We start from the raw sequence: 27,496 nt of genomic DNA on the forward strand, positions 1-27,496 counted from the left end.
GACTATGGTACAGACACTAAATGATCATATTCTGATCCTTGCTGTCAGAATCCAGTCAGTGGATTCTTTAGGGGTCTTCATGCCCTTGTGTTATGAGTCTTCATGCTCATCTGTTTCATGGCAGTGGGTCATAATGTCTGTAAAAAGCTAAACTGTTAGTCATCAGATGAGTTGTACATTGGAATTTGCTCATTTGAACATTATGTCTTACCAAGCCACTCCCAAAAAACTTTCACTCTCAGTGAAGTGTAACAAGACAACATGTTCACACACATGGAATCACAGTATCACTGACTGGTGGGGATTGGAAGGGACAGCTGGAGATCATTCAGTCCAACCCCCTGCTAAAACAGGGTCACCCACAGCAGCTTGCCCAGGATCACAATGGACAGGTGGGTTTGGAAGCTCTCCAGAGGAGCAGACTCCACATCTCTCTGGGCAGCCTGCTCCAGGGCTCCAGCATCCTCACAGCAAAGAATCTTGGGATCCTCTTCCACTCTGGTTGATTCTGTGATTCTGTAACTGTACAACCCACATTCTACTTTTTGCCTGTTGCCCCTTGTCCTGTTACTGCTGTCCACTGACAAGACTCTGGCCCCCCACCCTTTAGCTCTTGCTGAGCATTGACCATATCCCCTCTCAGGCTGCTCTTCTATAGACTAAACAGCCCCAGGTGTCTCAGCCTTTCCTCATAAAACAGATGCTCCAGTACACTCTGCACTGTTGAAGGCCTCAGCTGGAGTCTCCTACAGTTCCCTGTATCTCTTGAAATGGGAAAACTTGTACTCCAGATGTGGCCTCAAAAGGGCAGTGTAGAGGAAGGGGGAGAATCTCCTGCAACCTGCTGGTCACATTCTTCTTAATGAACTCTATGATACCATTGGCCTCCTTAGTTGCAAGAGCACATTGGTGGCTCATGGTGAACTTCTTGTCCACCAGCACTGCCAGGTCTTTCTCCACAGAGCTGCTTCCCAGTGTGTCAGTCCCTAATCTGTTCTGGTGCCTGGGCTGTTCCTTCCCAGGGGCAGGACTCTACACTTATTCTTGTTGAACTTCATGAGGTTCCCTCTGCCCAACTCTCTAGCCTGTCCAAGTCTTGCTGAATGATAGCACAGCCTGAGGGGGTGTCATCCATTCCTCCCAGTTTGGTTTCACCATCCGACTTGTTGAGGCTCCACTCCATCCCTTCATCCAGGTCATTGATGATGATGTTGAACAAGACTGGACCTAGCCCTGACCCCTAGGGAACACCACAAACTACAGGCCTCCAATTCACCTCTACACTGCTGACACCATCTTCAATACTGCTGCAACCACAAGTCCTACCTACTTCAAAAATGTAATATCTTTTTCAAGGGATCTTTTGATACTCTTTGCTGTGTGAAACCAATTAGTGCTTGAGAAGTGAGGTCAAAACCTTTTCCTGAAATGGAAAGATAAGGTTTATTGAGAAGAGGAGGTAGGAGGCAGAGCTGGACAAGTCCCTGCTCCTAGAGCTAGAGGCAGAAGGGATACAGGAAAATTGGAACTATTAGAAGAACAACACATTGACAAGGTGGGGAGAGTTACAGGTGTATTAGTGAAGTTTGCAGTGATTTAATCCAACTAACATAGGTGGCCTTGAACACTTCCAGGGAAGTTGTGGATGCTCCCTCCCTGGAAGTGTTCAAGGACAGTTTAGATGAGGCCTTGAGCAACATAGTCTAGCAGAAGGTGTCCCTGCCCATGGCCAGGGGGGTTGGAAATAGATGATCTTTAAGGTCCCTTCCAGTCCAAACCATTCCATGATTCTATGATGACTCCATATTCTGGAATCTCAGTGAAACTAAATGGTTTGTGATTACCTAGAGATTAGATTATCTACTTTGTCCTTTCAGGCTACACAGTCCTATGAAAAGCTGGCTCCATGCACATTAAGAAAGGTAAATGGAACACTGCTTGATTCCTAGGCCACGTGTTAGATGATAAGAACACAACTTCTTGAACTGATGTTCTCAGAGGTAATTTTGCTTACACATTAGTTCAGCCAAAGACCTCGAGAAACTAATGAAATCTGTTAATAAAGGCTGAACAGCTTTAGTATGGATTTTTGATAAGGAAACATCTGCTTATTTGCAAGGGTAGTAGCTGAGTCTGGAGGCCACAAGATATGATAAAGAATAAACAGATGGTTCGGAGTAAATAATTGAAGTAGCTCTTGTAATTTCTTTGAGAACTTGGTACATACCCTGGTATTAAGAGGTTATATGAAGCCCATTGAGCTAATAGTGATCAAGTATGTACTGCTGGAGGGCAGCTAGGGAGATGAAGAAGGCAGCCAAATTTACTGAGATAAATAATACACAGCTCTATGTCTTCCAAAATGAGATTCAAGTAGTTTAAAAGTGCCAGAACAGCCTGAGTGAAATGAAGTCTGTGGACACAGACAAATGACACATTCTGAACTGGAATATGTTTGGTTTTCTAGTCTATAGTAACTACAGTTGTTCAAAAGAGAATTGCCACTGCTGGACTACTAGAACTGCAGACCAAAGTTCTTCCTATGTGAAAATCAGGAAAATTCTTTGATCTCAGAGTAACAGAATGGTTGAGGTGGGAAAAGACCTCTAGTCCAAACCATTGCTCAAGCAAGACCACCTAGACCCAGTTGCCTAGGACCATGGCCAGTCAATTTTTTAATATCTCCAAGGAGGAAGACTCCACAACCTCCTTAGGGCAACCTGTGTCAGTGCTCAGTCACAGTGAAGAAGTCTTTTCTGACATTCAGAGGGAACCTCCTGTGTTTCAGCTTGTGCCCATTGCCTCTAGTTCTATCACTGGGCACTCTTGAAAAAAGAGCCTGGCTCCATCTTCTTCACATTCTCCCTTCAGGTGTTTATCTACACAAATAAGACCCCCTTGAGCTTTCTTTTCCTCAAGCTGAGCTTTCCTTATCACTTCATCATCTTTAGAGACTCTCTCTGGTATGACACTGTCTCTCTTGTACTGAGCAGACCTGATGGGACAGAGTGTGGCTTCACCAGTGCTGGGGAGAGGAGATGGATCCTCTCACTCAAACCTGCCAACAACCATCCACCTAACGCAGCCCGGGATACCATCAGCCTTTGCTGTAAGGGCATGCTGCTGGTTCATAGCCAACCTGGTGTCCACCAGGGCCCCCAGGTCCTTTTTTCCCAAGCTGCTTTCCAGTTCGGTGTCCTCCAACACATCCTGGTGCCTAGTGCAGGACTCCACAGGTGCAGGACTTTGAACTTCTTGAATTTCATGAGATTCCTGATGTGATACCTACTCTCATTTCACCCAGTGTTGCATTCATCTAACAGGATTACTCGTTGCGGTTGGACATGTATGCAGAGAGTGGCCATACTAAATTAGTAACATTTTACAGTTGGTAGTGGTCAGGACCTTGGACTTTTAACTACACACACACATTTTTATCTTGCATCTCATGATTTAGAAGGTAAAACAATATCATATGCTGCCTATTTTGGAAAAGAGCAGCAGGCTGTAGAGAAAACCATCCTGTTGCTATTTTTTTCCCCCTTTATTTTAGGTAATTCAGATGGAGAAAATTTTCAAAGACAGAAACTAAATTTAGCTACTCATTGATTTCAAATGGGATTTGGGCACTGAAGGCCTGCCATTTTTTTCTTGAAAAAAAAATTATTCTGTTCCTCAGTAGTTTTATCTTGAGTAGACAGAAGGAGATAAGACAGCGACAGCAAACAAGCCACGTTAAACAGAATATTTACTTCTTCCTCTTTAGGCTGAATTCAGCCTGCAGATAATGTCTATGACCTCATGTGAACCCAGTAAGATAAACAGGTCTACCTGAGGAGACAAAATTCATTTGTGGGTTTTCAGAGGACTGTTTTGTCATATGTAAGGTAAGAAGGGTTCAGAAGGGAGAAAAGTTAGAAAATGAATATTTAAGTTTAATTGAATCTGGAGTTCATGGTGTCAGGGATGGAAATGGTTCATTCACTCCTCTGCAGCCCTCTGATCATCTCTGTGGCCTCCTCTGGACTTGCTACGACAGTTCCATGTCCCTTCAGTACTGGGTCCCCTAGAACTGGACTCAGCACTCCAGGTGGGGTCTCACCAGAGCAGAGAAGAGAGGCACAATCCCCTCTCTGTCCTGCTTTGGATGCAGCCCAGGACATGGTTGGCCTTTGGGCTGCCAGTGACCATTGACAGCTCATGGTGAGTTTGTCATCAACTGACACCCTGAAAGTCCTTCTCACGACTGCTTTCAAGCAACAGATATAAAAAATTAGTGTATGCATCGTCCTGTCACACTGAAGTATTTTACTGATATTTCTTATTCTCCCTGCAATTTTTCCTATGACCATTGGATAATCTTCTTCCCTCTTTCTTCTACTGACTCTCTTTCTCTCCCACATGATTAAAACTGTTTTTTTCTTTTTTCTGTTTCTTCCTTATCACCCTCATTTCTTTCTTTCTTTTTTTTTTCCTTCACAGTGATTTGTCCCAGGTCCACTGAGCTCTCCTTACTTTTCTCACCATCTGGCTAGACATCTGTTACTGATATCACTGAGAAAATGAGTTGTGAGAACAGTTGTTCAGAAACTGATTTTACCTGCAGTTCCCATTCTCTATGGGACTAGAAGTTCTGATGTTCAGGAAGAATGAAATGATGGATGAAAAAACCCTCAATGTCTTAAAGAAAACTAATGTGGCACAAATGTGTTGTAGAGGCAATATGGTTAATTTCAGTTTGAAAAGAAATCATATAAAGAAGTAAGTTACCAACTGTGATGGGATGAAGGATTAACTACCTGGTAAATCAAGGGCTGGGTACACTTCATGGTGTCATTGGAGGGATAAGATTAAGGGGAAGGAGAATCTCTGCCCTGACACTGCAAACTGGATGTGAAATGAAGCAGCTGTTTCAGCTACATTATAAAACAAAAGTGCAGAATATCAATTAAAGTGTGTAACTTGACTTTGTCCATCCTTTGTTCTGCTTTCTGCCTCCTCAGTACACTTTCCTGCTCTAACAGGGACCAATTCCTTACAGCACTGGTCTCCAAAAAGTAGATGAATACACAGATACAGCTGCCTAAGTACTAATGGAATTGTACTGCCTGCTGACCATCATGAGGTGAAGACAACGCTTACTAGCAGAAAGTTATAATAATTAAGAATCAGGTCCAGGATTTTAATTAAGTTTAGCTTCAGATGTGTGAATTGTTCCAGAGACTTCGGATGGAGCCTGTTGGACAAATACTTTCTGTGAGATACAACCAAGCAGACAAAAATGTTACAAACCATCTCACCTGATTCTTCAAATTCACTGTTGTAGGCATTCCAAGTCTCACTTATGCGGAGCAGGTTTTCTTCCATGGCTTGAATGTCCATGTAGGGACAGTTGCACTCTGGGAATTTTGGACCACACTGACACCAGCAGTCATTGTCCTTGCAAATGAATTCCCCCTCTGAATTGCAGGCAATGTAGCTCAGAGCAGCCTGGACAAAGTGTTCTTGCAGATACTCAGGCAGGATGACCTGGAGACCTGAAGGTATCAAGGATTATGGCATTAAATGCAAAAGGAATACTCAAACCAAGTAGTTTCCACAACCTGCCTAACAAACAAACAAAGATTAATGCAAAAGGACATTATATGGCTTTTTTTAAGGACAATTAACACAGGACTAGCATTTTCACTATGTCATATATTTCCTTTCCTAAAAAAATTAGGTTTGGAGATGTTCCTCACGTTTCCTTTTCAGTATGGAACATCCACTCCACTAACCACTAACTTGTGCTGCCCAGATAGAGCATTTACTGGTGTCATTTATTTCTAGAGAGACTGTCAAAAACAGAAAGAAAGGATTACATGAACTTCTGCTGATGAAGGACTGATGAAGGAACAGCCTCAATAAGAGCTTTGCAGTAGGGAAGTATGCAGCTAAATTATGATCTTGGTGCTATCAGCTAATGTAAATTTTGACAGTGCTGATGAAGGGAAAGCAGCCCTGAAAGACAGAGTAAAGAGACAGCATGATCAGGAAACGAGGTGTGAAGATAAACATTGTCACTCTGTATTGGACTTGTTTGCCACATTGCCTCTGACACAAGATAAAACTTGCCTAAATAACTCTGAATATGTCTTCATGGCACTGTAGAGACAAACTAAGAGGAATGCAGACAACTGGGTTGGAGGAAATTTTAGAAAAGTGTAATTCCTATACTGGGGAGGTGGAAAGGAAAAAGGGAAAAGAAAGCACATGGATATTTTAAACAGGAAGATAATCTTTCCTTGGCAGCCATTCTTAATAGTCAAAAACTGCAAACTGTGTGTCCAATGGATTTATGCAATACCTATATTGATACCTATAACTGCAAATTAACACCTGTATTCTTCCCTCATTTTATATACACAGGTGTGCAGAAGTACATACACCACAGTGAATTCGGTCTGTTTTCATAGTAATAAAGATAAGTTGTTCATGCTACATTTGTGTAACTGAAAAAAAGCAATTACTAATGGCCTAATACCCTGGAGAATGACTTTAAAATGTTTATCTACCTAATATGCAGGCAGAGAGATGCATCTACTTTTCCTTTTCCTTTTCCTTTTCCTTTTCTTTTTCCTTTTCCTTTTCCTTCTCCTTTGACTTTTCCTTTTCCTCTCCTCCTTCTCCTTCTCCTTCTCCTTCTCCTTCTCCTTCTCCTTCTCCTTCTCCTTCTCCTCCTTCTCCTTCTCCTCCTTCTCCTTCTCCTTCTCCTTCTCCTTCTCCTTCTCCTTCTCCTTCTCCTTCTCCTTCTCCTTCTCCTTCTCCTTCTCCTTCTCCTTCTTCTCCTTCTCCTTCTCCTTCTCCTTCTCCTTCTCCTTCTCCTTCTCCTTCTCCTTCTCCTTCCCCTCCTCCTCTTTCTCCTCCCCCTTCCCTTCCTCCTTCGCCTTCTCCTCCTTCATCTTCTCTTTCCTTTCCGTCTCTTTCTTCTCCTTCTCCTCCTCTCTCTCTTTTTCTTTCTCTCTATCTTTTCTTTTATACAATTACTATTATTTTTCCAACAATTGAATTTTTAATCTTCCAAGTTTTTAAGAAAGCCCCAAAAGGAGACTTTGGACTCTGCTATTTAGAGTCTTTGAAAACCTCTGTGCTGGTCCTGCAGTGGCTCCATTTGTTTCAGCAGGAGAGTCACATGAGAAACACGTCACTGCCCACTATGGCAAGACAAACTAAACACACAAAATACCACTCCCCACTGGGTGGAATCTGTGGGAATTTGGGCTGTTTAAAAGGTGTGTGAGCGGTTGCTAAATAGGGCTGTAAAAAAATGAAAAGCATTATTCAAATGATTTTCTGATTTGTACAGAAATTGTTTCTATTTCAGAGGCAAAATGAGTTACTGTCATTTCCTCTGCTTTGTGTAGGACACGCTGCACACACACACAAAAAATTAGGAAAATGACCTTTTATGAGGCAGAAGAAAGAAAAACAAATAGTGTGATAAATGCCATCCTGTTGCAAAACAAATGAATGAAATTGCACCTACATACCTTGCAACTGAATCTTATTCTCAGGACTCTGAACCAGAACAGAGCTGACAGAATCTAGGTTGTCATAGTTACTGCAGCCAAGAGGACCAGTCCGCATCTCTGTTACCTGATGGTGAAGGAATGCAAAAACATTTGCTGTGTTATTTGGAACAGACTGAGGAGTTCAGATGCTTTTTTGATAAAGTTTCCCTTTAATTCAGCTGGTGGTTCATTTCAGTCTTAATTAAGGAGAAATAGCTCATTTTAACTACGAATGTTTTTAAAGACAATTTATTTCTTCATAACTATGAGAATTAGAATGAGTTTAATAAACATGGTGCATAAAAACAAAGACTGGTGAAACTTGTGCACATGGCAACTTCTTGTCGAAATCATGGGGAAAACATTGACTTTTCCAGCGTAGCAAAACAGGATTCAGAAGGAAAATCCTTTTATGAGCTGTGTTAATAACTACAGCAGCAGTGGGACAATTTTCATTAAGAGAAGATCTAAGTTTAGACTTAGAATCACAGAATTGTTTTGGTTGGAAAAGACCTCTAAGGTATCAAGTCCAACAATCAACCCACGGCCACCATGGCCATTAAACCACATCCTGAAGTGCGACATCCACATGTTTCCTGAACACCTCCAAGGATGGTGACTTTACCACCTCCTTGGGCAGCCTGATCCAATGTCTGACCACTCTTGCTGGGAAGAAATTTTTCCTAATACCCAACCTAAACCTCCCTAGGCACAATTTCAGCCCATTTCCTCTCCTATCACCTGCTACTAGGGAGAAAACACCGAACCTCATCCTCTAAACTCAAGACATCCTGCCTAGTGTAATCACTGAATCCATGATCACAGAATTCAAATACATTTAAATTTATCAAAACAGAGTTGCCACAAGTCAAGTTCTAGCTTAACAGTTGAGGATTGTGCTTGGCAACAAGCAGTTACTTACATGAGGAAATACATATATAAAACCCCCAACAAATGATTTGTATGCTTCATGGAATATTATAGACATTTTGAAGTGTCAACAAAAGAAATACAAAGGCCAAATTCTTGTTTAAATGTTATCTTAAGCCAAAAAAAAAAAAAAGTTTTTAATATAATTTCTCAACAATGAAGCACCGCAGTTCTCAGAACAGTGCTGTGATGACCAGAGGGCAGCCAGGCATCTCCAGAAACAGAGCTCAGCTTTTTTTTCTTTTACTGTACATGGAGTCAAAGCAAAAATACCAAACCTTTAGGGTAGACAGGTAGACCATGATCTCACATTTTCAATGCTGGTTTGGGTGCTGTAGAAAATTCATGGGTTTGTAGTTTTTTATCAACACCAGGCAGAAATAAGAAAGAAAAAGTGAAATAAAAGTGATATGGCTCCATAGCAGGAAATACTGCCCATGAGGTATAGTCCTAGTCTCCTTTACTGACAATTCATCTAACACACACCCTTCCAAACTGCTCCCAGCCACTGTCCTGGAACTTAACTCTCTTCTTGTTACCACCCTAGAGGCTGTGGCCAGATTTACAGTGATTGAGTTTTTAATAAAAATACTCCTATTTTCTATTGTGTCAGGGTGTCATATCCTGCTCTGGGATTCCTGGAGAAGAAGCCTTAATTACAAGGTAAAGGAGCTCATTTCCAAAATACACACCTCCACCTTGTCCGAGATGCAAACAGACAACATGAATTCTTACAAACAGAAGGTAGCTTGCCATTTTAATAAAGAGTTTCAAAAAGAATGTGAAGATTTGCTAAAAGAATGCCTGAATGTTCGTGTTGCTTTGCATTGCCTGGCTGGCTCTCTTACAATCTGTGCTACCAGCAGCACATGTGGGTGTCTGCAACTGGATCAGGCTACCCTTGAAAACATTGAGATTTCAAGATCTCATCCACCCTTTCTTTTTCTTTTTTTTTTTTTTTTTTTTTTTTTTTTTTTTTTTTTTTTTTTGCAAAGCAAATACAGAGTCTCACAGTGTTCCAAGCTCTTGGCACTTTGAACTAATGTTCCTGAGAGTGGAGAAGAAGAACTTGTGCAATGCCAGCAGCCCGTGGAGAGGACACACGGAACTGGCTTCAGCCAGACCTGTTAGCAGAGTGCCAGCTGCTCCTCAAGGAAACAAGATGGAGTCAGGGTGTCTCCTATCTGCACATATTTGGCAACCTTTAATATTTATGCCAGGGCGAGATTTACTGTGTTTTATGATTAATTACCCTGAATCAGCACAGAGATTCTTTCACAGGCATCAAGTTGGGCTTGGACATGGCCAGAAGGACAATTTTGAAAATACTTGTGGTGATTCAATCCTCTCCCACACCCAACAAGTGGAGTATTTATACAATAACAAGAGCAGTCACCTACATTAAATAAGATAAAGAGCCAGAAGACAATAAAGAATAGAGAGATGAATGTTGTTATGAGCTTTATCCTGGTTCTGAAAGATTATGCTCAACCTTTACCTAAGCAATTCTTTATTTAAAGATTCATTTATTTTAGTGCTGATTTGGTTTCTGTATTATCATTGTTATTACTCTTTTAAACCATTTGTCTGTAAGTCAATGCAGCTTCATATAGATATATGAAATGTATAAACTGTAAGGCCAGTTTGACAATTCCTTTCTTGTTATTCCTGAAATCACCAAATAAGGGAGGTGAGGAAGCAGCTTCACAACTATTGTGTACCTTTTTATTCATGAATCCTCATTCTTCATTGGAATTATGCAAGATGTAGATAGAGACAACCACAGTTTTGGTTATGGGACTGATAGCGCTTGGTGCATTTAGGTGTGCCAAAAGGCACAATGAGGAAAAATCATCATTAAATATTCTCTTTTTTTTTTTTTTTTCAGCTTTTAGAGGCTGGTTATATAAAGCCACTGATTCAAAACAAAACTGTAGGTCGCACAGAATCACAGAATGTTAGTGGTTGGAAGGGACCTTGAAAGGTCATTGAGTCCAACCGCCCTACCAGAGCAGGATCACCTGGGCCATACAGGCACACATTCAGGTGGGTTTTGAACATCTCCAGAGAAGGAGACTCCACAGCCTCTCAGGGCAGCCTGTTCCAGAGCTTTGTCACCTTCGTAGTGAAAAAGTTTTTCCTTATGTTTACATGGAACCTTCTCTGCTCCAGCTTGTACCCCCTGCCCCTTGTCCTCTCATTAGACATCACTGAGAAGAGCCTGGATCCATCCTTCCAGCAGTGCTCTTCACATCTTTATAAACATGAATGAAGGTACCCCTCAGGCTTCTCTTCTCCAAGCTAATCCATCCCAGTTTCCTCAGCCTTTCCTCAGCAGAGAGATGTTCCACTCCCTTCAGCATCCTTGTGGTTCTCTGCTGGGCTCTTTCAAGTAGTTCCTCACAGTCTTTCTTTAACTGAGGGGTCCAGAACTGGACACAAGTTTCCAGATATGCAAAGAACTGAGTGTGGGTAGATTTTGGAATGACTTATATGCATTCATGAGGGTTACAAGTAAGCAACAAAATAGTGTTCTAATAGTAAGAATAATGCTGTATAAATAAACATTTTGTTTTCACTCAAATCTATATATTCATACTGTTTGATCTAAGTACTATGGCCTTCCTTTGCCGATTCCTTTGCTCTAGCATTCTTTGCTTCTGCATAGGAAATACATTGTAAGAAGAAAATCAAGATGTATAGTCCTAATACCCAAAAAAAAGCAGATAAAAATCATCCAAATTCCAACTTTTCATGGACATCAGAGGTCAAAGGGATGTAGTTGCATATGTTCTGTACAAATCCTACTCAATAAGCATTGTGAATTAGAAAGGAAATAAAAGAGTGGTTAATAAATGAAAGCCTCACATTTCTGTAAAATTTTCTGGTGAAGTGCAAGGATTTCATTCTGGGGTAACTTGTTTTGATAACAAAGCAGAGTACAAAGGGGAAGAAAGAAAAAAAAGAAGAAAAAAAAGATGTAAAGGTCCAGGAGTATGAATACTGGTTTGATCCAAGCATTGCTGAAGTCACTGATGGTTTGATATTTTTTGTTTCAGCAACAATAGAAACAAAATTGGAAGGGCAGCAGCACTTCTTTAATTATCCTCCAAGCAGAGAAGCATGACTGTGTGCAGTCCAAAAGATCACAGCTGAAGAGTGTTGTGTCTAGAAGCGTACAATAAAAGATAAGCCAAGTAGAGGAAAGGAAAGGTAAAATGGCAAGGCAGAGTATGCAAGGAACTGACTGTGTATGAGCAAAGAGCATCACAACCACATGCTTGTTTCGTAGGAGCTAGACCTGCAGTCCACATCAACCACTAACCAGCAAAGCAAAATACTGCAGAACAAAGTTATTTAATAACCAAACCCCCCTAAGAACCAGTAACAAAATATGTGTGAAGCCATCTGACGTGAGCCAGGCAGCCAGTTCTCAAGTGCCTTGTTTTCAAAGATTATCACAGAACAGGTTTCCCTGGGCAGCAGGGTTTTCAGTTCCCAGAAATAAACTCTAACATTCAGCATTAATGAGACAAATGCCTACAGTTTTCAGTCAGTTAAATCTCATAACCATGGTGATAACGACCCGATTATAAGTGCACTGAGAACATACCTCCTAGTGCTTAAGCAGGGTGGAATTCTTGTGGTATCAGTGGGTAGCAGTACCCTGGGAAACAGTATGATTTTTTGGTTTTGTCCAGGATAACTAAGCCTATAGAAGACTTCCCTAATAAAAGGAAAATATCTTTCTGCAGAGGTTTTGTTCCTGGTGCATCCTTTTAAATGCACATAGCTAATATTCCTGACTACATGCCCATGCAGAGGTGGTGTGGTCTTGCATAAAGGACTATCCTCTTAGGCAAGACTGTAAAAATGTATTTGGTTTCTAAGGAAGATAACTAAGCCAACACAAAGGAGAAGGAGACAATGCTAGACACTTCCAAACAGGCAGCTGCATTTATATTTGTACAAGCCTCTTTAATATTTTAAACGTTAAAATAATGATTTAGAACAAACTCATTATATATAGATGACTACCCAAGGAAGAAGGTCTCTTCTGAACAACTGGTGCAGAGAGGAAAGGGCAAAAGTGTGGATAGGAGAGAAACCTGAAGACCTTGGGGTTCTGCTGTATGATTCTCCTACCAACCTCACCTTCAGGACTTGTCTTCCAGCCTGTGCTCTCACACATTGTCATTGCTGCACGTTCTGCAGCCAGTGCTCATTTCACCTTAAAAAAGTTGATCAAATGAATATGAACTAAATTTACTTTCTATTTAAAAGTGGGTCTCTTTCCAGCTTCCTTTATTTTTGCCCCTAGTCTCAACAGTTTTTCACAAAAGCACCTTTCTTTCAGCCTTTACCACACAATAGCTGCTGCCCTACTTGTGTCATTGAGCATATTAAAGGACTCCCACTAATTAGTGTGTAATTAAAATAAATCAAATCTTCTGAATGCTCCAAGCACTGACACTTTCCATGCTACCAGCTAGATGAACATTTCTGAAAGAGGTACAGACCAAGCAACAGCACCCACAATGTCAGGAGCTGCTTGAATGTTTTCAGTTGCATTTTTGTTTTAATTACCAGCACTCTAAAACAATGTCTCCCAGGCATGGAACATTTTCAACACATTTTCTAGCAGCAGTACTGATAGTACAGGACTGACTTAATTTGAAGAGCCCCCTAACTCATTGCTTCCACATTGTTTTACTTTCATCTGCTGTTGTAAGATGGAAGAGGAACACTAAATTTGATTATTCTGCACATGAAATAAATTACAACATACTCTATGAATTTTGTTAAAAGTGGAATAAAAGCTTCTTTCAAGTTTTTGGACAAGGAGATGGCTTCCAGCTTCACTGAATGCAGCAATGAAGTTTCCCAAGACATCACAGTAATCCCCCCATTCCCTCTCTTTTGTTTCTACACCCTGAGGAATTTACCAGACTTTTACGTTACAGCAACAGTGAAATGCAAATGTAATGTCACCACATAAAGCATTAAATACCAAGGAAATCAGAATATTCTAGGAACTGGAAATTAACTCAAATGATTTGAATTCTGCTCTGAGGTTAAATTTGCTAAGAATGTTATGATTAATTTAAGGCTGTTTAGGTTCATCGGATAGGGAGAAGTCGCTTACCTATAACAGTCTATTCCCTGCTGTCTCAGAGAGCAATTTACTGCATGTAAGTTCCAAGAGAATTCACAAGAACATTGAAAAAACAAGACAAGCAGCTGTCCTTTGTGAGCTAGAACAGATCTGATCCTTTTGAGGAATTTGATTTCCCAGCTCAGAGAGGCACTTTCCGAAGTTCAGGATAGCTTAGCACAGCCAGGAGCTGCTTCTAGCATTGAGAAGCTGATGGGGAGAGTTCCTGCCAAGGGCTGGGTTGCATAAAGGCTCTGCCTGAGACTTGCTCCTCTGCACACCAAGGGCACTGTCTTTGTGTGGCTTGTGCCCCACCTTGGGGGGCAGGAAGGCAGAGGTGGCACCTGTGGGGAGGAGCAGTCAAGAGAATTGACCCTCAGCTGACCAACAACAGATTGCATCCCATGGATGGCATCCTCAGGAGAAAGCTGAGGGATCACCAGAGTCAAGCCTCTTCTTCAATGTCCCAAGAGGACTCTGTCCCTTCTGATTTTGATCCTCATTCACGTATTTCTGACTTCAGTTCCAGAATGTAGCTCTTGAATCCAGTTCCCATCTGCTAGAGTCCAGTCTGGGACTTGCCTAGTGCCTGTCCCTAGCATCAGTTGTGCCAATGGTGCTGCCATTGTCATCAAGGGTTGGGTTCCATATTGGTTTGTCTCTTTATCTCTATTCCATTGGATTGCTCTTCTTTCCATCCCAGCTGGGTTAGTTTCTTTCCCACCCCATCAGCCTCTTCCCGTTGGGAAGGCAGAGGTGTTCATGGAGAGCTTCTGGTACTCATCTAGTGGCTGGCCCAGGCTTGACCTTTGATGAAACACGTCTCAGCTCCAAACTAGCAGGAAACACATAGAGGTTGAACTGACTTCTAAAGATAGTGGTCAGGCAGGGAGAGGAAATTGATAACTCTTTATGTGTAATGCTTACTGCAGACTCTGCAACACTCCTAGGGCTACGGAAATTGAAAAGCAAAGATTTACCCCAGCCAAAGTCACTGGCAGCTTTGACAGTTCTGGCATCAGAGGCACAATTTGCCCCTTTCAAGGACATTTTTAATCCACCGCATGTCAGATGCTATGTTCCCATGCATCCTTATGTAAAACAACAGGAAAGTTTGCAGAAAAGGTGTCCCTGCCCATGACAGGGTGGTTGGAAGTAGATAGTCCCTTCCAATCCAAACCATTCTGTGATACTAAATGAAGTTCTTAGATAAGCTGTCACAGGGCAGCAGTACCAGAGCCTTTATTACCTGCACTTTCAGAAATCAAGGCTGTGTCAGCCTCACAGAGAAAATAAGGACAGGCCTTGTCTTGCAAAGAGCAAGCTATCACTTTTAATTAACCTTGAAGAATAAATGAGAGTGAAGTTGTCTTATGGAGAAGTAATAGACTTAGTGAAAGTGTAATAAGAGCTGAGTATTTTGCTTCAGTTTACATTTGGATACTTCTGCTTGCCTGTGTCTTATTTAAATGAATATTAATATTATTATTTTTTCACAACTTTTATTGCCTAAAGAGGCAATTGAGCAACTAGCAATAAATGAAATCTGTATATTTTCTTTAGAGGATAAAATTAGAAACAAAAAGGACAGCACAATTACAAATTAAAATAATATTTCATGCTCATAAAATCTCAAGGTGTCTGCAGAAAGCAAAAACAAAGAAACCTGCTGAAGTAAAGCCCCATTCCCAACCATCCATGCTTTTACAAACATAACTCCATTGCTATATAAAGGACAAAAAGCTCTAAAGGAGTCTTGAGGGGTGTACAGTAAAGAAAGACCATCTGCCTATATTTAGCCCCACTGCAAAATCCCATGCAAGGGCTTCCCAGAAGTCTTAGGAATAGGATTTATGTCTTTATGGCTCAGTTCCAATGTGCACTGCTGAGGCTATGGGGATTTTTCACTGTCCCCCTATATAGTTTTAAGAAGCCAATATGATTTGGCTAGTTGAAAGGAAAATAATTTTCTTAGGTTGAGAGAGTATGACTAAAAAATTAAGTCTTTCTTGAATTGCTTTTTTGATACCTTTAATGTGATCAATTAAACAAAAATTATATGTATATGTTATATTTTAAGAGAGAAAAAAAACCAAAACAAGCAAAACCAAATAAAACCCCCAAACCAAACCAACCAACCAAACAAAAAAACCCTAAAAACAGAAGAAAAAATCTGTTAAAGAAAAAAATGTTAAAGATTTACATTAGGATCTAAAAAAACCTAAAAATGATTTAAAGAAAAAAATGTTAAAGATTTACATTAGGATCTAAAAATAACCTAAAAATGATTTAAAGTCTCTAAGCTTGAAAATGAAAGTGATAAGGGCAGGTTAATTAAGAACCAGATTTTCCATGGAGATCCTGCCTCTGATTATATATTTCTCTGCAATTCTGAAACTTAATTACAATATTCTTTTTGGCAATATCTCTAAAAATTTACTATTTTAAGCTATTTCCAGGTCTTATATTTCCTCCCCTGGAGAGCATGTAAACTCCTGATTTATTTTTGCCCTCCACAGCACTACATTTCCTAACACTCTGCACCTCACTTATGTGACATCTGCAGCAGGATGTTTTACATGTCCACTTGATTTTACCATACTCCACTCAAACCACCTCTGATGGGGCTGTCATTCCAGTTTCTCAAAAGAAATGACATTACTGGCTGCCTGGGTCACATGTATGTTTTTAGGCATTTATTTTTAGGCTGTATCCTCATTACTTCCCACCCATTTATTTCCTCTGGTAAATGACTGCAACACATTTGCCCTTTCTGTCTCATTGGTACAGTCAACTCCCAACACAGAGTTTTGCGACTGTCTTCTTTTTTATGCTACTGGTTTTCACATGCTTTCCTGCATATTTGAAGGTCTGCCTACAGAGTTAGAACTGATCTAGAATTCCACTATTAAATCCTCATTGGATGTTCCAACTAAAGATGCTGTGAAAGCCAGTCTTCACCTTTAAATCCCACAGATGTATGAAAAGACATGGAAAGAACACCTGAGATTAGAATCTGCTTCCAAGTATTGCTGCAGTAAATAAGTACCTCATGCACAGTTCATGACTAGATATTGCCTGCCTCTTCCTCACTGTGTATGGGTGCAAATTCTATAGCAAAGATAATACGGACACTGAAACCTTTCAACAGCTTTTTTTTAATCCCTAAGCTTAATTCTTTTGACTCTGAGTCTCTACCTGAGATATTCTTCCTAATCATAGAGTCATAGAATCACTGAAGGGACCTTAAAGATCATCTGGTTCCACCCCTTCTACCGTGGACAAGGATACCTTTCACCAGACCAAGCTGCTCAAAGCCCCATCCAATCTGACCCTCATGTCACAGATTCACAGACTGGGTTGGAAGGGTCTTTCAAAGGTCATCTTGTCCAACCCCTCCTACAGTCAGCAGGGACACCTCCAACTAAATCGGGCTGCCCAGGGCCACATCAAGTCTGACCCTGAATGTCTCCAGGGATGGGGACTCAACCATATCCCTGGGAAACCTGTTCCAGTATTTCACCACTGTCATTGTGAAGAACTTCCTCCTTATGCCCAACCTAAATTTACCCTTCTCCAGTTTCAAATTATTGGCCCTCATCCTATCACTACAAGCCCGTATAAACAGTCCTTCTCCAGACTTCCTAGAGGTTCCTTTCAGATAATGAAGTGTAGTTATAAGATTTCCCTGGAGCCTTCTCTGATCTGAGCTGAACAGCCCCAGTTCTTTCAGCCCTCTGACCAGCTTGGTGGCCTTCCTCTGCACCTGCTCCAGCAGGTCCATGCCTCTCTTGTGTTGGGGGTCCCAGACCCATTCACGTTGTATGCTGTCTCATATTTCTTAGGGTTCAGAAGTAGGGAAATGTTCTGCAGATTTGAGCTCCCTTGCTTGACATTTTCTGACCTGCTCAGTTAGAATGTAAAGAACTCTCTATTCATCGAAGAGTGCTAAAGTAAGTTTCTCAACCCATGAACAAACCACTGCAAAGCCAGGCTAAAAACCAAATTAAAATCCATACATAACTGTGTGCTTCCAAATCAGTGCTGGCACGTTCTGCTTTGACTGTGTTGTTCAATATGGTCACTGTGGATCTCACAGGACTGTGACCCTTCTCAGTTGTCTGGGTTTATTTATTTCAGTTTCAGTTTTAAAGGGAAACAACAACAGCAACAGAAATAATATGAAACATTTAAGAAACTGTAGTATGAATTGTTTATAAGTTTTTGACAGCTGTGATGCTAAGTGTTGTGTGAGTGCTGTTAAGGTCTCTTGTTTACATATATATTTATAATCTGCTTAGGCTCTGGCAGTCTTTATATTCTTGGGATATTTTTCCCCTTCTCCCTAGACTAAACTCCATCACTGATATAACAAAGCCCTTCAATTTCCTGTGCTCTATCATGTGGTATGGTCTATCCTTCTTTGTTGTTGTTTTGAGGCACGGGTTGGTTTGCTTGGTGTTTTTTTTTTAAAGAGAAGAATAGATGTCTAAAGTCTTTCCAAAACACATATCCTCACATCTCCATTATGTGCTGTTTTGTTGCTTCGCAAGCGTTTCCTGCTGGGTTACCAACTCACTGGTGATGCTGTAACTCCATGCACTCATTACTCCTCTACACACACTGCTGAAAATATAATGAGACAGAGGAGTTTGGATTAGAGGCTGCTAAAACACATCCTTTTACGAGTGTCATGCTGCAGCTGCTGTGATGTATCGTGTCAATTATGCTGCTGAGTATGCATTCCGAGAGCGCTTAGTAAAACACATTATTGCATTAACTTGCTTTCTCCCCCCTTTTCTCTCACTCCCTGAAAGAGTGAAGGCCAGATTCTGAAAGGAATTGCACTGCTTTACACCACCTGATGAGCTGACCTCTACGTTACCTTTCAGAGAAAGCAGCCCTGGAGTTTCAATTTAATTAAAACTCAACTGTCTGAATGAATTAAAGTTGTTTTTAATATCATCACCTTAAATTCCTGAAGAAGAAATGGAAATAAATCCCTAACCTTTGCATTTCATAGAATCATAGAATCATAGAATCAGTCAGAGTTGGAAGGGACCACAAGGATCATCTAGTTCCAACCCCCCTTCCATGGGCAGGGACACATCACACTAGATCAGGCTGGCCAGAGCCTCATCCAGCCTGGCCTTAAACACCTCCAGGGATGGGGCCCCAGTGTGTTCCTAGAATTAGTTAATGGCCCACACGGAGCAGTCACAAGATTTCATTACACCTGAGGTGAATTTGATCCAAAGATCTCCTCCACAGCTCTCAGACATAAATGCATTTCAAATTTATAACAAGACAAGCATTGGTATTGTTCAGCAGAACACGGTACAGAGACATCTTAGCTACCTGAAACTGGTCTAAATTCAGAAAAATAAGGGATGTAGCTATGGAAGTCCAGCAAATAACCCTGCTGGGAAACACAGTGTGGGTTTTTTGGCACAGTACTGTGTTACAGCACTCAGGTCATGTCCTATGTTTCACATTTTATTTATGTTAGCACCATGTTAGCTCACACTCTCTGTGATGTGCTTTGTGACATGGGTTCATGAAGCCATGAAGCCCTCTGTCTTCCCAACAGGAAGAGAAAGGGAAGACGGGAGAGAGAATGATGCGGTTGGAAAGAAACTAACCAGACGGGATGGAAAGAACAATCCAATGAAACAGACAAAGAAACATGAACCAATATGGAATCCAAACCCTGATGGCAAAGAGGTCACCATTGGCTAGGGCCTGGCACTGGGGAAGTCCCATACTGGACTCAGCAGCAGATGGGAATCAGATTCAGCAGCTTCATTCTGGAACACAGAGATGAAAATCAAAGGCAAAACAGAGCCCTCCTGGAACAACAGCCAGTGAAGAGGCTTGACCCTGGTGATCCCTCAGCTTTCTCCTGAAGATGCCATCCATGGGCTGCAATCCCTTGTTGGGCATTTGAGGGTCACCTGTCCCCACTGATGTTACCTCTGACATCCTGCCCCCCAAGGTGGGGCACAAGCTGTGGCAGTGCCCTTGGTCTTCAAGAGAAGTGAGTTTAAGGCAGAGCCTTTCTGCAGCCCAGCCCTTGGCAGGAACTGGCCCCATCAGCTTCTCCCTGCTAGACGCAGCCCCTCGCTGTGCAAACCTATCCTGAGTTTCAGAAAGTGCCTTACCAAGCAGAGACTGATCTAGGAAATGACAACACTGAACACTGGTTTAGCTCAGGCCAGGATACCAAGTTCTGATCATTTACAAGATTTCAGCTATAAATCTTAAATCCTCCCCACAAACTGAATGGGGAAATTGAGGGCAAGAAAGGTTCAAGCTCCAGATTTCAGAAGTGTCAGAAATGTAGCTGTTTGTACAAAACTGTGAAAACTCCACATTTAGAATTTGGCAGAAATCTGACAAAAGCTTGAGGGTTTATAGTGTGGCAGCATTTCTGCTTTTGATTGCAGCAATTACTTGAACCCACAGAAAATCACATTCAAGTATGAGGTATGAAAGAAGGAAAACGAAGCAAGGAAGCTTTTTCAGACTAAACAAAGAAATAAAATTTAAAAAAATCTGTCAGCATTTCTGTCTCAGTTTTGAGTCAGAAACTTATTTCATTACACTTAAGTTTTCTCTCTAACAGCCCACCATGAGTCATTCATGGGTTAATTATAGGCAATCAGATATACTTACCATGAAAAGAGAGCCATGTTCTTACAAACTATCTGAAACCTAAAGTTTTCAGAGGCAACAAAATGCTTAAATCTCTCATAGAAAAAAGAAAAAAAAGTTTAAAAAAATGGTTTGGGGAAAGAAAGAAAGGAAAGCAAATTGCACAATAAAATTTAATTGAAATTAGAGGGCACATTCTCCAGAATGTTTATTCTTTCTCACTCAGATGGAATAAATGGGCTGTAATCTGGCTGCAAATAGCTGGTGGGAAATTCAATTTATGCATCTGTTCTTCGGTTGCCTCCTGTTCTCTTGTTGTGCTGTGGCTTTTTGGACCCTGAGATAGCACCTACACCGCATTCCCCTGCCCCAGCTCCCTTGAAGGATCATAGAATAACTCAGGCTGGAAAAGACCCCTGGGATCATCAAGTCCAACCATTAACACTACTCTACAAGGTTCACCCCTAAGCCATACCCCAAGCACCACATCTAAAGGACCTTTAAACACATCCAGGGATGGTGACCAGCTTGTTCCAATATCTGACCACTTTCTGTGATTTTTTTTTCCCTAATGTCCAGTCTAAACCTCCCCTGTTGTAGTTTGAGGCCATTCCCTCTTGTTCTATCGCTAATTACCTGTGAGAAGAGACCAGCACCAACCTCTTTACAATATCCTGTCAGGTAGTTGTAGTGAGCGACGAGGTCTCCCCTTAGCCTCCTCTTTCTCAAACTAAACAGCCCCAGCTTCTTCAATCACTCCTCATAAGATTTGTTCTCCAGGACCCACACCAGCTTTGTTGCTCTCCTCTGCACTTGCTCTGGATAATGCATTCTGGAATGGAAGATGGTGTCTTCCACTTGACGAAGCAGCAGTGGTGACCTTGCCTAACACAACTGTGTTTATCCTTTTGCAGAATGCAGTGAGAATACTCAATAATGTTAAATTTACCATGAGACCATTTTGTTTCTTTTGCATTCTGTATGTGTTTGGACTAAGTGTGGAAGTGGTTTTATGTTCAGTTTTGGGCCTCTCACCCCAAGAAGGACATTGAGGTGCTTGAGCATATCCAGAGAAGAGTAACCAAACTGGTGAAGGGCCTTGAACACAAGACTTATGAGAAATGGCTGAGGGAACTGGGGTTGCTTAGCCTTCAGGAAAGGAGGCTGAGAGGAGACCTCATCATCTTCCACAACTGCCTCAAAGGAGATTTGATCCAGTTTGGGCTGGTCTATTCTCACATGCAACAAAGGACAGGACAATAGGAAATGACCTCAAGTTACACCATGGGAGGTTCAGTTTGGATGTTACAAAAAATTTCTTCCCAGAAAGGGTACTCAGGCATTGGAGCAGGCTGCCCAGGGAGGTGGTGAAGCCACCATCCCTGGAGGAATTTAAAAGATTCATGGAAGTGGTGCTTAGGGAAGTGGCTTAGTGCTAACAGCTTAACAGCAGTGGTGGGATTGTGAGCTCTAGGCAAGCAGTTGGACTTGATGGTCTCAAAGGTCTCTTCTAACCTCAACAGTTCTAGGATTCTGTGACTCTATGATTCAATAGTGACAAAGGTGGATTTATGGCTTCTAGCAAACAGGAATTGGGAGTAATTTGAGCAGGAGCATACTGCTGTCTCCCAGCTGCCTTACACTCAAAAGCTGGAGGAAATCTGTGCTATGCATAGCTCTCTCCCACCTACCCACCCTTGAAAACATCTCTTAATTAGCTGTTAGGAGTATGGATGCATAGACTCAGGGTTGTACACCAAGGTCATTCTGCCAGTGGGCAATGACAGGACATGTCAGAATCACACTAGATGCTACAGAAACTCATGACCTTCGTGCCTTGTTCACGCTATCCATCAATCAGCAAAGGAAAGAGGTAATTCATATGGATTAAGGTCATTGAATAGTCCCAGGTCCAGGTCAGACCACCTTCCCCTGAGCCTCCAGCTATGGCTACATCTTCAATAGGTGCAAATTAGCATGGTTGTGCAGAAGAGAGAATAACACTGAGTTGGAAGAGCTGAGAATATTGCTTGTTAAAGATACCACACATGGAAAGAATAACGTTCTCCAGCTTTATTTGTATTCCATGCCTGCACAGGATTTTATTAAAGGAGAGGACACCACACCACACCCCCTCATCCTAATAGGGATGCTAATAGGGAGAACTAACAGCTAGCAGTGCATCTGAAGAGAAATTTTCATCAGAAAAAGCCTCAAAGCTGAGCCTGCCAAGGAAGTAATGTTGGATCTGTAATATTTCAAACACAACAGGATGTACATTCATGTAAATGTATATGCAAATCAGCTGCAGCCCTCAGGCGCTTGGTGAGCTTCCAGTCAGGCCCTTGAGGCTGCAAACTGTTGATTTAGCACGTGAGCCTAACCACTTCCACTGAAACAATATTGAAAGAATGTATGTACCACGGACTTCTAAATAAGCTAAATATTGAAATAGGCTCTGGGTGGCTCCCATGGACATTGGATTTCTAACCAGAAAATGTTGTGATTTTACCTTTCTTAATGTGGAATAGATAACGTATTGCCTATGTGATTAATTCAAAGCCTCAATCACTTAAACTCATGTTATCTTTAAGGATAATTATGTCACAGCTAACTTGATTATACAAACAAATTTGATTAGCAAAGTCGGTTCACCTCTCCCCCTCCTTACACTGCATTAACAGAGTTTGCACTGAAGGTTTCTGGGTTTGGTGGTGGTTTGTTTTTTTTTTCACTAGATAAACAATTGTACATGGAGGCTTTAATTTTACTTCTCACTTCTTAATGCTTTTCTTTCTCTGTGATGTAGTGATTGTGCATTACTTGGAAAATTTCCAATGCAAATTCAGAATTTCAGGGATTTCTACAGCTGTTGCAAATAGGTTTATACTGGATTTCTCTGATGCTGGTCAGAAGGGAGCTGTGGTAAGTTCAGAGAGCTTTCCTTGAACTCCCTTTGCAAATCCTCCTTCTCTTGTGCAGAGGGAAGGCTGTGAAGCAGACTTGGGGTGTTCAACCCAGACACAGAAGATGCTGTGACTTAAAAAGCTGCCTGGTAGTTTATGATGTAAAAAAGCACTGGGTTCACTCTCCTCTATGGAGCAGGAAAGGAAGTCACAGAACTGGCTAAAGGCCACCCTGGTCCTCAGATTCCACAGAGGGTCTCCTGAACCAGCCCTCAAGTTAATGTGCTGGAACAGAGAGATCTGTCTCTGAACCTCTGCAAAATCCTGTGGTCTAAATCAGATGTCAGCATATATGTTTTAATAAATAATCTTAAAATGCACTACTTACACCATGAACAGGATTTGATAGTTTTCCAACTTAAAACCAGCAGTCTTTCTAAGATGCATGTGGGGAGAGAACAAAAAAAAAAGCCTTTCCTGGCTGCTTTGCTGTTTCTCCTTTTCAACAGAAACAGGTTTTTTTGTTCAGTTAAGTATTCCGACAATAGAAATTTGTAATGCAAATGCTCCTCATCTCCCCATGAAAGCCAACTAAAAAGCAAGGGTTTCATGTATCAGCACTGTCGCATTTGATGTGAGAACCATTTCCTAGAGTCTCCGGCAGCCAGTTAACCAGATCAGATTTCCTGATGAACTACAGCTTACGTTTGTATCCACCTCAGCAAAGGAGCACAGAGAAAACAGTCGTCCTGTTGTGTTTGTACGAAACCTTGGACATTCACAAGGTCCATTACATGAACAGTTATTGATCAGGGTTGAGTTTTACATTGCAACACAAATCTGCTTAAAAAAAAATAATTCAGTGAATAGATAGGAGAAATTTCTTTCAGACACTGTTTTGTCTCTGCATGTTGGAGTGCACTGGAAAAAAAGAGGCTGAGGGGAGACCTACAATTCCCTGAAATGATGTTGGAACTAGTTAGGATTTTATCTCTTCTCCCAAGGAACAAGTTACAGGATGAGAGGAAAAGGGCTGAAATTGTGCCAGGGAAGGTTTAGATTGGACAATTTCAAGAGAAACAATTTCTTCCCTGGAAGAGGCTGCCTTGGGGAGTGGTGGGGTCCCCGTCTCTGGAGGGGTTTAAAATATGATTTAAAAGGTGCTGAGGGACATGGTTTCGTGGTGGCCTGGCTATGCTAACTGTTTGACTCAATGATCTTAAAAGTCTCTTCCAACTAAAATGATTTTATGATTTCATGATTCTGTGACTCTGTGTTCTGTCAGTTCAGTTACCATTGGTTCGTCAGAAATTACTTTACCAGAGAGGAAAATTTTGCACTTGGTTTGGTGGAAGGAATCTAGTTTACAATGTTGCTGCAATGAGACTGTGAAGACAAGTCAGATCAGAGAGATGGGTAGCACAGTGTTCTGCAGCAAGACTATGTGACACTGTTGCATCTGCTGCACTGTCAGCTGGACCACCTGAACAGCCAAAGGCCATCTTGCACCTGCGGATGACCAGCTCTGAGATGGGGTTTGCTGCCATGTCTCTAGCTCATGATGGATGGGACAGGAGGAATATTCTCCATGTAGCTGCAGCTGAGTGGGTCCTGCCAAGCCACAAATTCAGATTGTATCCTTCTCACTGCAAAGGCCCTGACACTCCCAAGGATGTAAATTTGATTCAGTTGGATTCAGATGAACTTTAATGAAATTAACATGGAAAGATCCAATGAACACAACGGATTGTAAATCACATCTTGCAATAAAAGCTTCATCATTAATGCATATTCAACTGCAAGTTAAAATTTTATTTGCTCTTCAGTGCTGGAAATGGACTGAGAGAGGTTACTTCAAACAAGGAACATCTAGGCTACAGAGCTGCTCAAAAGAAGAGAGTTCTGGAGAAAAAGTCTTACAAGGAGCATCTGAGGGAACTGGGGTGTTTAGTCAGGAGAAGAGGAGGCTGAGGGAAAACCTCATTGCTCTCTACAAATCCTTGAAAGGAAGTTGCAGTGAGGTGGGGCTCGGTCTCTTCTCTCTACAGAACAAAAGGAAATGGCCTGGAATTGTGCCAGGGCAGGTTTAGGTGGGAGATTAGGAAAAATAATTTCCTGCAAGAGTGGTCAGGCATTGGAACAGGCTGCCCAGTTTGGTGGTGGAGTCACTGTGTCTGGAGGTGCTCAAGAAACGTGTGGACATGGCACACGATTTAATGGCCATGGTGGTGTTGGGTCAGTGGTAGGACTCGATGACCTTAGAAACCTTTTCCAACTAAAACAGTTCTATTTTTCTAAGAGTTGTTGCTTTGTATGATACCTGCAAGGGTACAGCCAAGCATCCTCCAGTGCTGTAAGTACACCAGTCAGTGGGCAGGATGCTTTGGCTGACAAGCTGTACTATTAAAAGTTCCTTGTAGGAAATAAGATGTGTCAGAACCACAGCCAAATTGTTCCAACAACAGTCAGTTTAAACAAGTAAATACATAAAATGTTTAATGTTTCAGTCAAAGAAGTACAGTAACTATGTTTGGAAGGAAAAGAAAGAAGAAAAGAAGTCTGAGGGACCTGTATATGTCCATACCCCAATATAAGGCTGTCTATAAATGCAGTTGCTGAGTACACAGGTAAAAGAGATTGTCTTGATGACCAAACACTTCCATAAGAGCCACTGTATCATTCAAATTATGTAGCACTCCTCAGTGGCAGTATCTTTAGTGCGTTAAGCCCTCCTCTAAACAAGAATCTTCATTATCACTTGAATGCTTTGATTCAGGTTAGAAATTTTAGAACAAAAATTATTGTCCTGCTAACAAACCTTTGTGTACTAATCAAAACATGTCTCCTTAGAAGCAGCTGCAAACACATCTGCAGGTTGGTCCTGGAGGACTTCTCTTACCTTGATGGCAGTGGAGGCAATCTGGATGTGGTGGAGTCTGCGCAGTGTGCTGTCCCTGTCGATGAAGTAGGAGGCTGCGAGCTGGTGCAGGGTCTCCAGAGTCACCGCAGAGCTGTTGGTGCTGGGATCACTTCCTTCTGACCTCTTGCTCAGCTTCCGTTTGTCCACAAAAATTGTGAGTGACTCCTCTCCTGAGCAGGAAAACAGAAATCCCAACATTCATCAGTGACATCTTCTGCAAACCTCATTTTTCCAGACATAAGGTGGCAAGCTGAAGTTTTCCCCAGCTGGTATCTGAGGTTTAGATATCCCTCTCTGGTGGCAGGTGTAAATACGTCAATATCTAAGCACACAGACGACAGAAACTACTCCAGGTATTTATGCTTTTCTTTGGGGGGTACCTCATATGAATAACCATTCAATAGGACAGATTTATGTCTAAAATGCAATGACACTGGGGCTAAGGCTGCTATAGTAACTCCTGTTTGCAAGCAACGTAACGATATTCTGCAGACACTGAATTTAAATTGCATGTAAAATGTGTTTGCTTCCAAGATTGCTGTCCTTGCCCATGGACCTTTAAGGTCCTTTCCAACCCAAACTGTTCTATAATTCTAAGACTACCTTCATTTTTAGTATTTAATGTTAGTGTAAAAGAAAATACCTGAGTCTTTTTTTTCTCCTTGTTCTCTCTTATTTGATATCAGAGGAAGGACATCATGCTACAAAATCCAAAGTAAAATCTCATTTGTTTAACTAGGCAAGTTCATAAGGACCACAGCAGCAAAGCTTTTTTTTTCCCTCTCTGTTATCACTCTATAGTTCTGAATTGCTCAGTCACAAAACTGATCCTTGCTTGAGCAGAAGGTCCCACCAGGGTAAAAGCATCACCAAATGCATCACCAGCCTCATAGGGGTGTTTCAAGAACCAAGTTGTTTTGGGTTATCTTTTTCTTCTTTGTAGTATCAATGAAGGTTTCTGGCTTAGGGTCATGTTGAACACCTTTGGCAAGCACCATCAGCAAGTTCTGACACCGCTTGGGGTTGGACTTAGATGCCCTATAAAGGTCTCTTCCAACCCCAAACATTCTATGATTCTGTGATTCTGTGTTAAATATTTAAAGGAATTTTCCACGTGTTTATTCCATGGATAATTTTGTCTTGTATTTCAGACTAAGCAAGTGTTCATTCATTTAGTAACATGTTTAGGCAAAACGCTTTAGAAAATTAATTAGAAAAAAGTAATTTGTTGACTCAGCATTTGCTTCTGTGCAACTCATGTCCAAAGTAACTGCAAAACCACTTCTCTCACTTTCTGAGCCTGTGTTTGGTAATGTGCATCCTCCAACATTTATCTCAAGAGTCAGTGCATACTATCATTAGCACCTATATTTTAGGTGCT

At 41.5% G+C, this 27,496-nt stretch overlaps 1 protein-coding gene across 2 annotated transcripts in view; it reads right to left on the minus strand.

Annotated features, from left to right (window-relative positions):
- Positions 1-27,496, minus strand: part of BRINP3 (BMP/retinoic acid inducible neural specific 3) — a 202,853-nt gene that overhangs the window by 58,516 nt on the left and 116,841 nt on the right. For both annotated transcript variants that reach the window (XM_054384346.1, XM_054384347.1), the window contains 3 exons: positions 26,095-26,285; positions 7,530-7,635; positions 5,301-5,537 (listed from right to left, as the gene is read on the minus strand). In XM_054384346.1, coding sequence (XP_054240321.1) covers positions 5,301-5,537; positions 7,530-7,635; positions 26,095-26,285 — 534 coding nt within the window. The remainder of the gene's footprint in view (positions 1-5,300; positions 5,538-7,529; positions 7,636-26,094; positions 26,286-27,496) is intronic.

Source organism: Indicator indicator, chromosome 10 (genome assembly GCF_027791375.1).
Source record: "Indicator indicator isolate 239-I01 chromosome 10, UM_Iind_1.1, whole genome shotgun sequence".
In the NCBI taxonomy this organism is placed as follows: domain Eukaryota; kingdom Metazoa; phylum Chordata; class Aves; order Piciformes; family Indicatoridae; genus Indicator; species Indicator indicator.